This window comes from Rosa chinensis, chromosome 4 (genome assembly GCF_002994745.2).
Source record: "Rosa chinensis cultivar Old Blush chromosome 4, RchiOBHm-V2, whole genome shotgun sequence".
In the NCBI taxonomy this organism is placed as follows: domain Eukaryota; kingdom Viridiplantae; phylum Streptophyta; class Magnoliopsida; order Rosales; family Rosaceae; genus Rosa; species Rosa chinensis.
The window spans coordinates 30,920,491-30,935,705 of record NC_037091.1 but is presented as its reverse complement, the minus strand read 5'-3'; the positions used below and the strand labels follow the sequence as shown (position 1 = coordinate 30,935,705).

Genomic DNA, 15,215 nt, shown 5'->3' with positions numbered 1-15,215 from the left:
TTTTGTGAATGAAACTTTTTCAAATTAGGAACGAAACAAAAGTCAACTTTTTAAAATTTCGAAACAAGGTGAAAAGTGAAAGTACTTGTTGTTTACCGTTCAAATGACTAGTAAATTGGTAGATTGAGGTACATAACGTAACATGACCCGTTTTATAATCATCCGAGTTCAACCTGTTTTATTTCGTTCAGATTTCAAGTTGTATTATTGGATTGTGTCAGAATTGATAGTTCTAATCCAGACAATTCACAAGGGAATCTCCGATTGGAACTCTGTGAATGGGAAAAATTTGGCTTGGTTTGCAGTTTTTGGTAATTTGATTCTTTTTGTTTTGTTTTGTTTTGTTTTTTTCTTTTTTCTCTCTCCCCCTCTCTCTCGCCTGCAAGTTCCTCATAAATTACCGACAAGGTAATTATTTGGTAATTTTTTTCATATAGAAAAAGGGTAAAACCCTCCTAAACCCCAGTCGACATTTACTCTCCGACTCCCAGACTCCTACTCGCCGAGCCCAAAACCAAAATGTTCCTCCTCCAGCGGCGTTGCGCCTCCGCGCTCTCCGCACCCCTCCAGCTCCGCCGCTACGCCCAATCCGCCGCAGCCGCTCTCGTCGACGACGATTCCAACCCGGAGTCCTTCCCCCGACCCGACCCGAAATACGACGAGACCATCCTTGCCGTCCCGCGCTTAACCTCCGGCAAAAGCATCGCCGCCAAAGAGCGGAAGGCCGGCCGAGTCCCCGGCATCATCTTCGAGCAAGAGGACGGCCAGCACGGCGGCAACAAGCGACTCATCTCCGTCCGCACGAACCAGATCCGCAAGCTCCTCAATCATCTCGGCCGCTCTTTCTTCCTCTCCCGCCTCTTCCACCTCGAGGTCCGCTCCGACTTCGATGCAGACGACGTCGTTGAGAAAGTCCGCGTTTTACCGCGCTTGGTACTCTACCCTATTCCCCTTGTCTTCGATTATGAATTTGATTTGTTGCTTTCATATGAAATTTGAGTTGTATATATATGTTTGTGATAGATTCATCTGCACTCGAGCACCGATGCTCCGCTTAATGTGACCTTCATAAGGGCCCCTTCAAATGCTTTGTTGAAAGTCGAAATTCCTCTTGTATTCAGAGGAGATGATATCTCTCCTGGATTGAAGAAAGGTAAACTACCTTCAAAATTTCGCAATCTATCTCAAGAATTTGTGTTCAGTTCAGTTGGTCTTGTATGTGATGTTTCTTGTTACATATATCTTATTGTTCATTCTTCATGGGCTCACTTTTGGATTGTTGTGTTTTGGGTAATCACAAAATTATCGGTAGTGTTTTTGTGGAAGCTGAAATTCTGGTACTGGTGACTGGGCATATGAAGTTCTGAGCATGTTAACTAACATTTAGCGACTTAGCTCGAAAAGTGGACCTAGCATCATTGAATCAGACTAGTTAGGTAATTTGTTATCATGTAGTTGGTTAGCAGTATAGCTTGATAAGTCCAGGGATCATCTGTGAATGAGATAAGATATTGGTTAAATGCCGTACCATTCTGATGGAACAGTACTCATCATGATCATTTGCCACGTGGCACTTTGCATTAGAGATTTTAAAGGTCCCAACTCACTACAGCGGGAATAACTGTTATAAGATGCTAACAATACCTTGGACTTTTTTTTTTTTTGGGGGGGGGGAGAGAGAGAGAAGAAGTAGAAGGGTATCATACTGTGTTCGTAATATAATAACTTAGTTGATTACAAATCCTAGATGTGCAACTTGAAAACTTTGAATTCCCAAAGGGTTTCCATGAATTGGAATTGTAAATTTACAAATCAGGTATGTATATTAAGAAGCAAGGCATTGTTAGATGCTTGTTGTATTATGGTTAACATGCTGAAGTCATGGATGTGAAGTTCAGTTTCAAAATATATGCGTGAGGCGTGCATTCTATTACTAGTGTCTAGACTGTTTATATTTATTCCGCAATTTCGATGAGATTAATTTCTGTTAGCTTTCTGTGCTGTGTGGTTTACTTTATACTTTCTGTTCCAGTCTTTTCCTTGGAGCCTTGTCTTTTCTTTTTCTTTTTGGGTAAAGAATCTAGTGAGTTGTTTGGTTACTTGGAAGTGAAGCTCTGTTTCACCGAGTGAAATACATGCTTGTTTTTATGGCTGTTGTATTATATCTAAAATGCTGAAGTCGTGGAAGTGAAGGTCAGTTTCAAAATATTCTATGAGTTTAGTAAAATGGAGGTTTAATCTTTGGAGGAGACTTGAATACATATACTAGAGTCTAGACTTTACAGGAGACTTGTATATTGTAAATTTAGCTCCATAATTCTGAATAGATTGAATTTCTATTAGCTTCTTGTACCTTCCTGTAGAAGATAGGTTAGTTTATAGTTTCTGTTCCAATATTTTTCTCGGAATTGTGTTAGTCTTTTCCTTTTGGTAAAGCATCTAGTGATCTGTTTGGTTACTTGGAATCAATTTTCTTTCTTGGTAATGATTTTATTTATTTATTAAGTCCTTTTACAAATTGGCAGGTGCATATTTAAATACAATCAAGAGGACGGTAAAGTTCCTTTGCCCTGCGGATGTAATTCCTCCATATATTGATGTGGATCTGAGTGAGTTGGATGTTGGCCAAAAGCTAGTTATGGGAGACCTCAAGGTTCATCCGACTCTAAAACTTATTCAGTCAAAAGATGAGCCAATTTGTAAGATCATGGGTTCAAGAGTTTCTGACCAACAAAAGAAAACTAAATAGTTGCTGCATTTGGATTTTGGTTGCCCATTATTATGAAACTCTGCTGTCTCCAGCTCCTTCTCAGCTAAAATGTTGACATGTTCAACCGCTATATCTTGATCTGTAATGGCTGTAGAGGACTATGAGATGGAATCTCATAGACAGTCTTCACCTCTTTTTTTCCATTTCTGGGTTTGGTTCTCTTTTTGACAAGGGAATACAGGGTCTGGTGGTCAGGGATGTCATTGAATAGAAACAAAGTGGGTCTGCACCGAAATTCCGTGGTAATAAGCATGGTAATTCACATCTGTTATAAATGGACAGATATTCCGTAGCTCAATTTCTGTATTCCTTGTTTTGGATGCAGGAGCATCGAAGAGAATTTCCAATATTTATTTAGGGGTTGGTAGTTTATCCATCTTTTATTGGGTCTGTGATTTCACTTCCTGTTCTAGTTATTGCATTTTGTAGACAATAGCTATGCTTTTATTTTATAAAAAGACCAAATCATGTGATAGTGATGGTGACAGTGGATTGGTGCGTTAGGGCTCGTCTGATCCTAGTATAATTAGTGGTCAAGAGTTTATGTAACCGGCTTTTATTGTAACATTCAGACTACGGTTTTATAATTCATTTGTCGTATGGTCATAAAATGAAAGTTTGAGGAAAGTAAAACTTTATATGAGTTGGAATACTTGTGCTAGAACGTGACTATTATAACCTAGTGGATCTCCAACAGTTTCTCTATATGAGTTGGCGAAGTGGCGAAGTTATTTTTGTGCTGGTTGCGGGGTCTCCAGCGCGGTGTTGGCGCCGGTAAATGAATGCAGCAAAAGTCATTGTTCAATAATATAAACATTGCCATCAAACAACACCGGCTTTAGAAAACCCTAGTTCTCGTTTTAGCCGTTGCCTCACTGCGGCTCCAACTGTGAGGGTTTAGGCGACACCGCTTTTGCTTTCTGTTGATTCTAGTTTTCAACCTCAGGTAGCTATGGATGTTTTGGCTTGGAACTATCGTGGCCTTAACAACTTCGCTTCGGTTCAGGCACTGAAATTATTGATTCAACTGAAGCCATCAATCATCTTTCTATCAAAGACCAAGGTAGCTGATTGGGAGCATATGAATGATTTGAGGCTGTAGATCAGCTTTTTGAACTGTGAAGCAGTTAGTGAAGGGCAATTAGGAGGGGTGGCTTTGTTTTGGGCGGATGGGCTTGATATCAGGTTTTGATCCAAGAGCGCGATCCATATCGACGTGGAGGTGAGATAGTCCGACGACTCTGGGATTGTATGGCACCTGACTGGTTTGTACGGGCACCCCGTCACGGCAGATCGACACCTGACATGGGCGCTGCTTCGCTTACCAAGTGCGGAGTGTGCACTCCTTTGGGTGGTGGTTGGTGACATGAATGAGCTTCTCCATGCTTAGGAGAAGGATGGTGGTGTAGCGCGTCGGGAGAACCAGATGCAGCCTTCAAGGATGTTTTGTCTGACTGTGGCCTATTTGACTTAGGTTTCCAGGGTTCGCCATTCACGTGGCATGGTCCAGGTATGCGCAGCCGCTTGACCGGGCTGTTGCGACGACAACGTGGACTGATGTTTTCACCGCTGCAAGAGTCCTCCATTTGCCACCAATACATGACGACCATATTCTTATTCTACCAGTGTTGTCGCTTTTTGTTCGGAAGCTTCTGGACCTGGCATGATGATTGTCAGGATGTGGTGTGACAAGGTTGGGAGGTAGTAGCTTCGGGTTTACTTATTCTCCAAGTTACCAAGAAGATTGTGCAGACTCGGTATTCATTGAACCAATGGCAGAGAACTTCCTTTGGAGCGAGAAGTCGTGAAATTGGGTTTCTAAGGGACAGATTGCAGGTTCTATTTTCTCTTTCTATGACCGCTGAGAACCAAGAGGAGTTCTGAACTCTAAGCTGGATGGGTTGTTGGCAAATGAAAATGCATATTGGTGACAACGTTCAAAGGTGACTTGGCTTTCTGAAGTGTACAGGAATACGAAATATTTTCGCAGGAAGAATCGGAGAGCAAAAAATAGGCTACTTGGTCTATTTGATCATAATGGAGTCTGGCAGGATTGTATGAAAGTGGTGGAGGATGTGGTATTCCGCTACTTTTCTAATATGTTCAAGGCAAATGATGTGAATTATAACCACATGCACAAAGTGGTTGAGCTGGTGCACCCAAGGTGACTGCTAGATGAATGCAGATTTATGTGCACCTTATTCGGAAGTGGAGATCAGCAGCTTTATTTGTATCCCACTCCCACCTAAGCCTGATGTGATGCCTCTATTTTTTTTCAGAAATATTGGGAGGTTGTGGGAGGTGATGTGGTGTCAGCGGTTCAGAATTTTATGCATAATGGTCAATTTCTTGGTGAGATTAATTTCACACCCACCAGTTTAATTCCAATTCCAAATGTGAAAGATTCAGTTTTTGTTTCTGATTTGCGACTTATAGCTTTATGCAATGTTGTGTACAAAATATGTTCTAAAGTGATCACTAATCTGCTTAAGGAAATTTTGTCATATATTATTTCTCCCTTTTAAAGTGTATTTATTCGAGGGAGGTTTATCATGAATAACACTTTAGTGGCTTAATGAAGTGTTACATTATATACATAATTGTTGAAGGATGTCGATATAATGTGTGCCTCTACAAACTAGGGTTTAGAGTTGTAATAGGAGAAGGTTCTAGGTATTCAATGTATTCAGATTCTATTACCTTTTATGTACTTTGTAACTCCATATATAAATTGCTCCTATTATCAATAATAAATACACAATTCCCTACAACACATTATCAGCACAAGCTTTAACCCTAGCCTAATAAAAAAAAAAAAAGAATAAAAACCCTAAACTGCCGCAGCTTTCAACCCTAGTTGCAAGACCTGCAGCCCTCCTGCCGCAAGTCCTACAACCCCTGCTGCCTCGCAGCGCACCTGCTAGCCCACTGCAGCCGCACACCGCAGCCTCCCTGCCACCGCGCCACTGCTGCGAGCTGCAACCTGCGCACCAGTCCCTGCTAGCCTACCGCGACCCCACACCAGCCCTGCAGCACATCTGCCCCGCAGCCCGCGCAGCAGCCCTGCAGCCTGCCACCGCAACCTACACGCTGCTGCCTGCGTCCCACCTCCCTGCCGCGCTGCTTCCCTGCCTCCTACGCACTGCTGCCTGCGTCCCTGCAACCCCTGCAGCAGCTAGCCTCTCTGCTGCCCTTGCAGCAGCTAGCCTCGCTGCTGCCCTTGCATCTGCAGCCCCGCAATGCACCAGCAGCCCCGCGCATCCGACCCGCTGCAAGCCTCACTGCATCATCTCCTCGGTTAGCTTCACTCCATCACGCCTGCATCAACACGCGCGTGACCCAAACCCCGAATCAACAAGTTTTGTGATTAAAGTTGCTGTTTTCTTGTATTTTAAATTCCTTTTATTTCCTGCAGAATTTTGGAATAAATGAACATGGTTTTGAGTATTTAATAAGCGAAATTGTGGGGATTCACGCTTAACGAACTAAGAGTGTTTGTATGAACTAAGAGTGTTCATAATAAACTAACTAAGAGCGTTCGTATGAACTAAGAGTGTTCATAATGCTCGGACTAAGAGCGGCCGTAAGAATCAAATTGCAATGTTTCGGTCTAATCCAAATATTCTTGGAAATTGATTTCTTGGTAACATAGCTCGGAAATCTTATTAATATTAGTTTTCGTGGAAGCATTGACTCCGAAACTAATTCGTTCTTGTTTCACCCTTTTTTCAGGATGTCAAACACGAACAAACTCGATTTTGTTCCTTTGGATTATGCAGGCAAAAGATACCTATTGTGGGCTCAGGACGTTGAGCTCCATCTTATTTCATGTGATCTATTGCACAGAATCCAAGAGCTTTGTTATGAAGGAACTGCTCCAGACCCTCAAATTGAGATTGACAATTCCAGGGCACTTGCCCTAATGATGCATCATATGGATAGAGACTTCCAGTTTGAGTTCATGAATGCGGATAGCGCCATAAAGCTTTGGCAAGCAATTCGTGAGCGTTATGGCAATGTTCGTGACTCCATCCTTCCGAATTTAAAGCAGAATGGCATGATCTTCGCTTCTCTGACTTTGATACAGTCATACAATTTTATTTGGAAGCCCTCCGTATCACAAGAATGATGCACTTCTGTGGCAAGACAATCACAGAAGAACAATTGATTGAGAAAACCCTCAATACCTTCCCTGTCTATGCTATGAGGTCTTGTGATTTATTTTAGACTCATATAAATGCAAGACGGATCACAAGCTTTCAAAAGCTTATTGAAGCTATGGAAATTGCTGAAAGGCAAGACAATGAGCTTGTGAGAAGAGAAATTGATAGGCTTCGAGATAGCTATCTAGAGCATCATCCCATGGCTAGAGAAAGTCACCATAGACGTCATGATCCATATGATCGAAATGCTCATGAAGGTAGTCGCCAACAGCGACATTCACGCCACCATAGGAGACGTGACTTTGAGGGACTAAGGGTTGGAAACCATAGAGCCAACGTTGGCCATGGTCATAATCTTCCAACGCCTCAGGTCCTAGGGACCATGCACATTGCGCCAATGCGCCTCAATCAAGGGAGAATCCTCTTCATGGTATCTATTTCTGATATGGAACGTCTGATCAATGGGCCTGAGTTTGCAATGTACCTAAGAAGGTAGCTGCCTCACAGTGATCAAGACATCGAGTTCAAGAAGACTTTAAATTTGGCGATGAAGACAAAATGCAGCAGATTTTTATTTAGAACAGTCTTTTATTTCCAAGAATTATGTAATGGCAGTTATGCCTTAAATCAATAAATGACATTTTGTATTAACTCTTTCTCTCTAGGCTCACCTAATTAAGTATGATGTCTAGGAAAGTAATTGAGATTAGTGGTACTTAAGAGAGTCTCGTTCCACCGACATCTCTTCCTACTTTCCTGGTCATATTTGATTGGAGTAACTGAACGGATTGAGTAACTACAATCTGTCTACGTTTGATTTCATTTTGGATTAGTCTTTGGTTCAAGAAACTTTGATGGAATCATTGGCTATTAATAACGTGTCGATTCTTTTACTTAATGTCTTGGACATGCCTTAATACGAACTTTATTTGAAAGATATAAGAGCCAATGGTTTTCATGTGGAAACACATTGTGAGAATGGACAAGAGTTCCTTTGCATCACCTCTAATGACTACGGTCATAAACGAGTATTAGAGAAACTTATGTGTCGCTCTAGTGGGTTGTATGCAACCACTATTCGAGTCATTGAATCCAACCATGTCATGAGAGATGATTTATGGGATTCTGACACATATAGGCTTTGGCATAACCGTTTGGGACACCCAGGTCTTGACATGATGATCCGTGTATTAAAGACTTCACACGGACATCTATTTTTCAGAACGAAAAGAAGTAAGAACCAAGAATTGGTTCGAGGAGCTGCACATGCGCCTCATGGCACCATGATTGTGCAAGACTGGCCAGACATAGCCAGCACTGCCTACCCCTGCGGCCAATACATGACATTGATGCCATGTATGGAGACTTGGCTCCTTTCTCTACTTCTCAAAGTAAATTATGACATTCTGGCTCAACCAAAACCTTCATTGGTTGATTATAAGGCCAATTGGATTATGTGGATCGACTAAACCAACTTGTGGACTGCTTAGATGTTTTATCGTTGATATGTGGACACGCTGGTCACTTGTCGCACTATCGTCCACTTGTAATGCTGCTTAAGATGCACTCCTAGCCCAAATCATATGGCTACGGGCTCACTACCCTGATCATCCCGTTCAGTTAATTCGACTTGAAAATGCACGAGAGTTTACATCGAAAATTTTTGATGACTATTGCATATAATTAGGTATTGATATCAAGTATCATATTCCCATGTACACACCCAATTGGTCTCGCGGAAAAGCCACCATTAAACGACTATGATGGTAGCCCAGACATTGGTAATGCTCACCAATATTTCCACTTGAGTTATGCAATATCGCATGCAGCTATGCTAATTCGTTTATGACTCATAGCAGCCACTCAACTTTTATTTGCGTTACAACTAGTGACTGGGTTTGAGTCTAATATCTCGTACTTATGCATATTTGAGTGTGCCGTTCATGTGTGAGCCCCAGAAAAATGTATCGAGCTTAATAGAGATCGTACGCAAAATTATTCAACGATCTCGATCAATGTTAAGATGCTCGAGGAAATTTTCAGAATTATACATAAAGTGAAATCCTCAATTTAGGAGGTGGACGGTAAAGTTTACGGCACGACGAGTTCGTGGAAATTTTCGGGGAATTTTCCGGATACCAGAGCTATTTTTAACTATTTTTCTGAAGTTTTTGAGATTTTAGAAATTAATTAGAGAAATGGAAAATAGGTGGTGCGATCCTAGCCTTCCATTCTCTCCACCGCTTGATCTTAGCCTTTCATGTTAATTGGACCACTCTACTTATAGGTGTTGATCAAATCAACGAGAGAGAGAGAGAAAACGAGACCTCGGTGCTCTCAGGCCGAAGCACGACCCGACCAAGGAAACCCAGCCAGAACGCCGACCTCCGGCCACCCCACGGCGGCGCACAGCCATCATTCTCTTCGTCTCGATGTCGTCTACCTTCCGGTGGTCTCTGATCATCCATGCATCGATCGTAGACGGAGAATCGACGACTGGAAGCTTTGTGTCTTCTCCGGCGAGTTCTGCAATTCCCGGCGACTCCGACCACCTTCTGAGCTACTTGTGGTATGAAACCTCACCTCCTCGTCGTGCTTAACAAGCCTTTGTAATTAGATTTTCGATTAAATCAAGTTTTGACAAACTGGTTTCTGGGTTGGTTTCGGGTTCGATGTCGTGGATGCCGCCGACGACTGCTCCAACGCTTCTGGGCTTGGTTTCAGTCGTCACTACACTTGCAGAGGAGAAATTGTGAAGCTTGCTGCGTCGTTTGCATCGAAACTCACTAGTTCATCATCGGCCAGTTTCGACAGTAAGAGTGTAAAACTGAGCTCGATTCAAGTAGTTCTTGAAGGTATAATTCGAACCATGTGTTAAAGTTTTGTTCTTGTTATGGTAATCCAGAGCTAGTGAATTGAGTTGGTTGGGCTTGATTGAGATTGAAATTCTGCTTTTCTGTACTCTTCGACAGTTTGGTTGAGTGTGGTGATTTTGGTTTGATACGTTGAAATTGGAGTTTGGTTATTGTCATGCAAATCCGAAGTTAGTAGCTTGAGTTGATAATCTGTTATGGTGGCCTTGAAATGGACATTTGGTTGGTTGAATGTTGTATAAGCTTGATTGCGTGTGCAGCATGGACTGTGTGTCGATTTGAATGGACTGTGATTATAAAGATTGTATTGTGGCAGTGTGTCAAATGGTGTTCTTGTTAAATCTGTGTTCAAGGCCAGTTCAAGTATCATTGCTAAAATTGGAATTATGATGTGGAAAATGGCCTAAAATAATATTGGGTGTCCATAGTAACTTCCGACGAATTACTATGTGACGAAATTGTTAAGGATACTCGAATTCATTTGTTCATGAAGTTGGGAATTTGTTATAGCATTGGTTTGCATAAGCATTTTGTAAAAATGATAGTGAGTAAAGAAAAGAAATGTGTATATTTTGGGTGGGTTGAGTAAAGTTTTAGTGCACCTAATATATTGGGTTGATATCTTAATATCAAGTCATTGTTCGGTAATTTGAGTTAATTATCGAACCGGTCTCGATTAGTGAAACGTGGACAAATTGGTCAACTCCTGGTCAAACTAGGAAAAGTTGGTTGGACGATTTATTAATCGTCGATATTCCATATAATTGTTCAATAGATTATTAACGGTCGAAATGTCGGAATCTAGGACTCCAGTTATCCAAGGAACAGAAGGTTCGCAACTCTCGGAGTACGTGAGAGAACGCATCGGAATCCAGGTAGGGATTCAGGACTCTCCTCGGTTTGTGAGTTTCTTTTATATTTTATTAATGTGATGCATGATAAGTGGTATGGGTTGGTTATGTAAAATGCAATGTACACTAACCAATCCGTGAGAAAATATGTGATGGCTTGAGAGCGAAGGGTGGCTCTGACTTCCTTGGGTTCGATCCCCAAAACCTCCGGAGGGTTAGCTATACCGGTCGTCCGAGTATCTGCAATCACGGACTCGGTACGTGTGTATAGCTAGGTAGTGGACGTTCTCGCTACGCTTACCTGGTGATAAATTAATTTGAGGTAAGGTCGAGTAGTGGGTCTATGGGACCGGCCATCAGGTAATACTGAGATTTGGCGCCGTGTTTATTTAAGCATCATGCATCGGTTTTCAAGTTGAAAAACATTAAAGTTTTTCGTTCTTTTAAATATTTGGTTTAAATATGTTTTCATACTGGGCAGCCCAAATATTTGTTTATTGGTTTTGAGTCAATTTGAGGTAGAGTTCCTGTTGAGCAGCGAGGACGAAAGCTCACCCCCTACAACAGTATGGATGCAGGTACTGTGCACTGGTGACGGGACAATAGCGGACGGAGCTGGGTGTGCAGAACAAGTTTGGTAAACCACCTTCTGGGCTTTATTCTGATTTCCAGTTCTCGAACTCCGTGTTTCGGAACTTGTGGTTATTTAGCATCGTGTCAAAGTTAGTTGAATTCTCTTTCATTGAAATTCATACCTCGTGTGATCCTTATCCAAGTACTGGATGAGTGAAATAGATATCAGCAACTCTAGTTCTTCACCTCAAAAATATCGATAGCTTCCGCTGTGTGTTGCAAAAAGTTTTCTAACGAAATGCCTAGCGGTCCTCTAGAATGTGAATCGAGCTTTCGGTTTATATTTTAGAGCTCCGCGGCACTGTAACGTGCCCAAGCTGGTGAGGTGCGGTTTGGGGCGTTACAGAAAGTGGTATCAGAGCAATGCTTCCAAGTTTTCGATTTCAACGATTTAAAAACCTCTGAAACCCGAAAAAGTTTCTGTCGGCTCGTTAAAATTTCCAAGTCTTGGTAAAACGTTGACTTGGGAAATGGTTGTTCAAGAACGTGTTTCGGAAGTCGGAACCTTTGACTTGAAAAGTTGTTAGAAATTCTACCTAACGTTTGAAAAGGTTTGACTTCCCGTTACTGTTCAAAAGTTTTGGTTTTCGGTGTTTACTATTTACGTTAAACCCGTACCGACTTTGAAATGTGTTTTGTCGGAAAGACGCTTTTAACCTAAAAAGGGCAGTTTTAGCGGAAAAATCGTTGTTTACCCTTAACGTGGGTTTTTACATTTGAGGTTTTTGAACAAAACCTTACACTGATTTAAACAGTGTTTCGAGGTTCGTCTAAAGTCTTGATTTCCAGTTACGTGGGAGATTTTAGGAATTTCTTTACCATGAAATTCCAGTTCACTCCTTCGTAGTGAGAAATGATTGTTGCCAGTGTGTGTTCATATAATTACAACTCTTCACGCGGTTTAGGGCCCGACTGGCCACCGGATCACCCCTAATGTATATCGCGGTTGAAAGTTGTTAATTACTGAATACAACTTGCAATAAATAAATGACTCTGGAGTTATTCTCCGAAACTTCGACGTGTTGTCAGTCGGAACTATTGTTTGTTTTGTTTTTGGATTCTTTAATCCGAAAATCATTATCCCTTCTTCGAAAGGTTGACTTATGTTCCGACTTGTCTTTGAAATTGAAGTTGTGGTTGCGTGATTTTCTATACTTTTGAATGTTGTTATATTGTTGGATTCACTTACCGATTTGGTTGTTTGCCATCGCTTTGTTCAGTGAATCTGGTTCGTTAAAAATTGTGCTTATTGCTACCGAAGTTGGACTTGCTAATTGATTCTTCCTTGGATACCTTGTCGAGTCTAGTTCCCTTGATTACTTCCACAGACTCGATTGTTGTGATTTGTTTTAAATTCTTTTCAAGTCTAACTGTTATATGTTTATACATTATGTGAATTGGTTTATGGATTCACTTCCAAATTGTGCATAATCATGTGAATCCTGTTCATTGAAATATTGTTGGTAGGACTCGATGTTGCATCTGTCTTGTAATCTTTATCGAGTCCAGTTACTGTTCATCCTTTTATTTGTTCTTGAAATTTGAACAAGTATTGCCACCCAAAGCTCCTCCACAGTGCACAGACTGCGAGAAAGATTATGTGGGCCCAGTATGAGGTAATAGTAAAAAGGAAAAGGTACGTGAACGACAAACTTTAGGTCCCTATAAGCATAGTGGATGTTTGGACATGGAAATTGTCTTGTGAGTTTCTTTTGATTGTTGAGTAGTGTTAATTGTTGCTCTCATGTTAGTCTTGACTTGAAATGTCATTTGACAACTCTCGAGGAATTTGAATCATTATTTCGGGAAGATCCTGTCGAGCACAACTCGTTGACGTTTCTTGTGCCTCTGGGGTATGAGTCAAGGAAAAGTGGATCTTCAGCTACTTAATCTACTGAACAGCGGAATGAAATTCCTCGCTTAGACCTGTCGACTTCGAAATTAAGTAAGAGAGATTTAATTGTGCTTTAGTGCTCGCCATTTGACATTGCTTGTGAAATTTTAGGATTGTAAAATCTGAAAGCATGGTTTCGGCGAGTGGTACCATGTAAGGTGTTGCTTTGGGGTAGCTGAGGAAGCTACGCGATTAGAAGATTTATGGGTTTGACTAAGGTCACCCTATGTTACACTTTGAGGTGTGTAGACCTCCTCTGGAATGCTTAAACAAGATAATGCGGATTCAGCGTGGACCCGAAGCGTGTCATAAGGAAAGAAGGAGAAGAGGTGTGCGTCCACCTTGCGACCTCTATGGTGACTTCTCAAATTATGTTTCTTCAACTCACTCGTATATGCGGCAGAAACTCCATGTCACTTATGGCTATAGTTAACTCGAGTTTTGGACGTTGAGATTCGCGTACGTACGAGAAAATAAGGCTACTTTGTTTCGTGGACCAAACCGCTCGACTCTAGGTGAAAGGTCATCAAGGCAAACGTATTTCAAGGAAGGGCAGGCGACTCGCTGGGATTCTGGCCATTTATAACAACACGTGTTACCGGTAAGGATCCTAGAAAGACTGCGAGTATTTCTTCCTTCTAATAGTTACGTTGACTTTGATCTCCTCGTTTTGGTTGATGTTGTTTTACGATTCTCCAACCTTATTAAAGTTTTGGTTGTAGTTGAAATCATGCTAGTTCAACGTTGAAACCTCTCCAATTGAGTTGTTTCCGAGGTTTAGAAAATCTTGTGTTTTGAAAAGGTTTTTCGGGTTGCAAAAGTATTTCGAGTAAAGTGATTTCAAAGTTATTTTTAAAATTGTTTTCAATTCCAACAAATTTCACCCAAAGGTGGGGAATTTTAACCCTCCGAATTAGTCTCAAGGCTGAGATTTTTAATCTCAAAGTTTTGCTGACTTTCTGTTGTAGCAAATTTGGAATCAATTTCTAGTGACTCCCAGAGCTTCGAAATTTTGAAATTTTAACACAACAATGTGTGGCATCTTTGCCAATGATCTGGAAAATTTTCACTTCCTTTGTCTTCCCTTCTTGGAAGTTTACGGATTTGGTATTGGAAATCATTTGGAATTTCCTAGAGCTCAAATTCCTTTCCTTAGGAAATTTGCAAAATGAAGTTTTGAGCATTGTTTTCGGTTGCTTATCCATATAAGTCAAGGTGAACTGTAGTAAGGGAGGATATTCTCTACACTACTAGATGATTGGCAACCGAAAGGCAAGAAAGAGACGTGCAAAGAACGAGAGGTAGAAAGCTTGCGTCGTCACCATTAGGAACGCAACTTGCGACTTCAGCGACATGGCTTGACATGGTCTGAACGACGGGTGCACTACGAGAAAATTCGTAAAGTTTCGTCACGTGGAAATTTGTGGAATAACTTTTGGAAATTTGCTGTTAGGTTCCGTCGTGCTTTTCTTGTATAACTTGACTAGAAAAGACGGATACTTAGCCAGCATCGCGTGTGGTTGTCCTTTTGAGGACAGATATGTTTACCACGATGAATCGCGAATTCCATGTTAGTGACAACCAGTGAATTGTTAACAGAGTGTTTTCCATTGGATGTTAATGGTCGTCAAAGCTACGGATCGCAGTGACAACGCCGACTTGTTCATCATAGTTGACGTGGGTTCCACGTGAGGAACATAAGTTTACCTACGGGTAGTTGTATTTGACTACAAGTACTTAAGTATGTCTTTTGACAAAACTGCAATTCCCGGGACGTTGTACTTGTAATGAGCGGGAATTGGATGAAGACGTGAGTCGGCTTTGAGTTGCCAGCAGTGGCAATATTGAGTTAGGGTAACAAGGTTGGTAGTTACCCAGTATTATTTGGTATAGACATAAATTGTCTGTGGAAATGCCAAGTATGGCAGTGTTATGGGGAGAGTAATGGCAATGTTATGAGGAGAGTAGTGAGATTGTTAATCACTCAGTCCAGTTGTTCTAACAAATGTCTTGTGGTTACAGAAAAGTGAA

At 41.4% G+C, this 15,215-nt stretch overlaps 2 protein-coding genes across 2 annotated transcripts; both read left to right on the top strand.

Moving 5' to 3' along the window:
* The first annotated feature begins 455 nt into the window (after positions 1 to 455).
* Positions 456 to 3,257, top strand: LOC112197776 (50S ribosomal protein L25). Its single transcript, XM_024338604.2, has 3 exons — positions 456 to 933; positions 1,024 to 1,153; positions 2,526 to 3,257. The coding sequence occupies exons 1-3, from the start codon at positions 520 to 522 to the stop codon at positions 2,747 to 2,749; spliced, it is 768 nt and encodes a 255-aa protein (XP_024194372.1). The 5' UTR covers positions 456 to 519; the 3' UTR covers positions 2,750 to 3,257.
* Positions 3,258 to 9,249: 5,992 nt separating this feature from the next.
* Positions 9,250 to 10,298, top strand: LOC112200827. Its single transcript, XM_040518968.1, has 3 exons — positions 9,250 to 9,502; positions 9,583 to 9,788; positions 9,906 to 10,298. The coding sequence occupies exons 1-3, from the start codon at positions 9,366 to 9,368 to the stop codon at positions 9,932 to 9,934; spliced, it is 372 nt and encodes a 123-aa protein (XP_040374902.1). The 5' UTR covers positions 9,250 to 9,365; the 3' UTR covers positions 9,935 to 10,298.
* Positions 10,299 to 15,215: the final 4,917 nt, after the last annotated feature.

Coding starts and splice junctions, on each gene's coding strand:
- LOC112197776 (XM_024338604.2), top strand. CDS start 520: ATGTTCCTCCTCCAGCGGCGTTGCGCCTCCGCGCTCTCCGCACCCCTC. Junction 934..1,023: donor TCCGCGTTTTACCGCGCTTG/GTACTCTACCCT, acceptor TGTTTGTGATAG/ATTCATCTGCACTCGAGCAC. Junction 1,154..2,525: donor CTCTCCTGGATTGAAGAAAG/GTAAACTACCTT, acceptor ACAAATTGGCAG/GTGCATATTTAAATACAATC.
- LOC112200827 (XM_040518968.1), top strand. CDS start 9,366: ATGTCGTCTACCTTCCGGTGGTCTCTGATCATCCATGCATCGATCGTA. Junction 9,503..9,582: donor CACCTTCTGAGCTACTTGTG/GTATGAAACCTC, acceptor TTGACAAACTGG/TTTCTGGGTTGGTTTCGGGT. Junction 9,789..9,905: donor GATTCAAGTAGTTCTTGAAG/GTATAATTCGAA, acceptor ACTCTTCGACAG/TTTGGTTGAGTGTGGTGATT.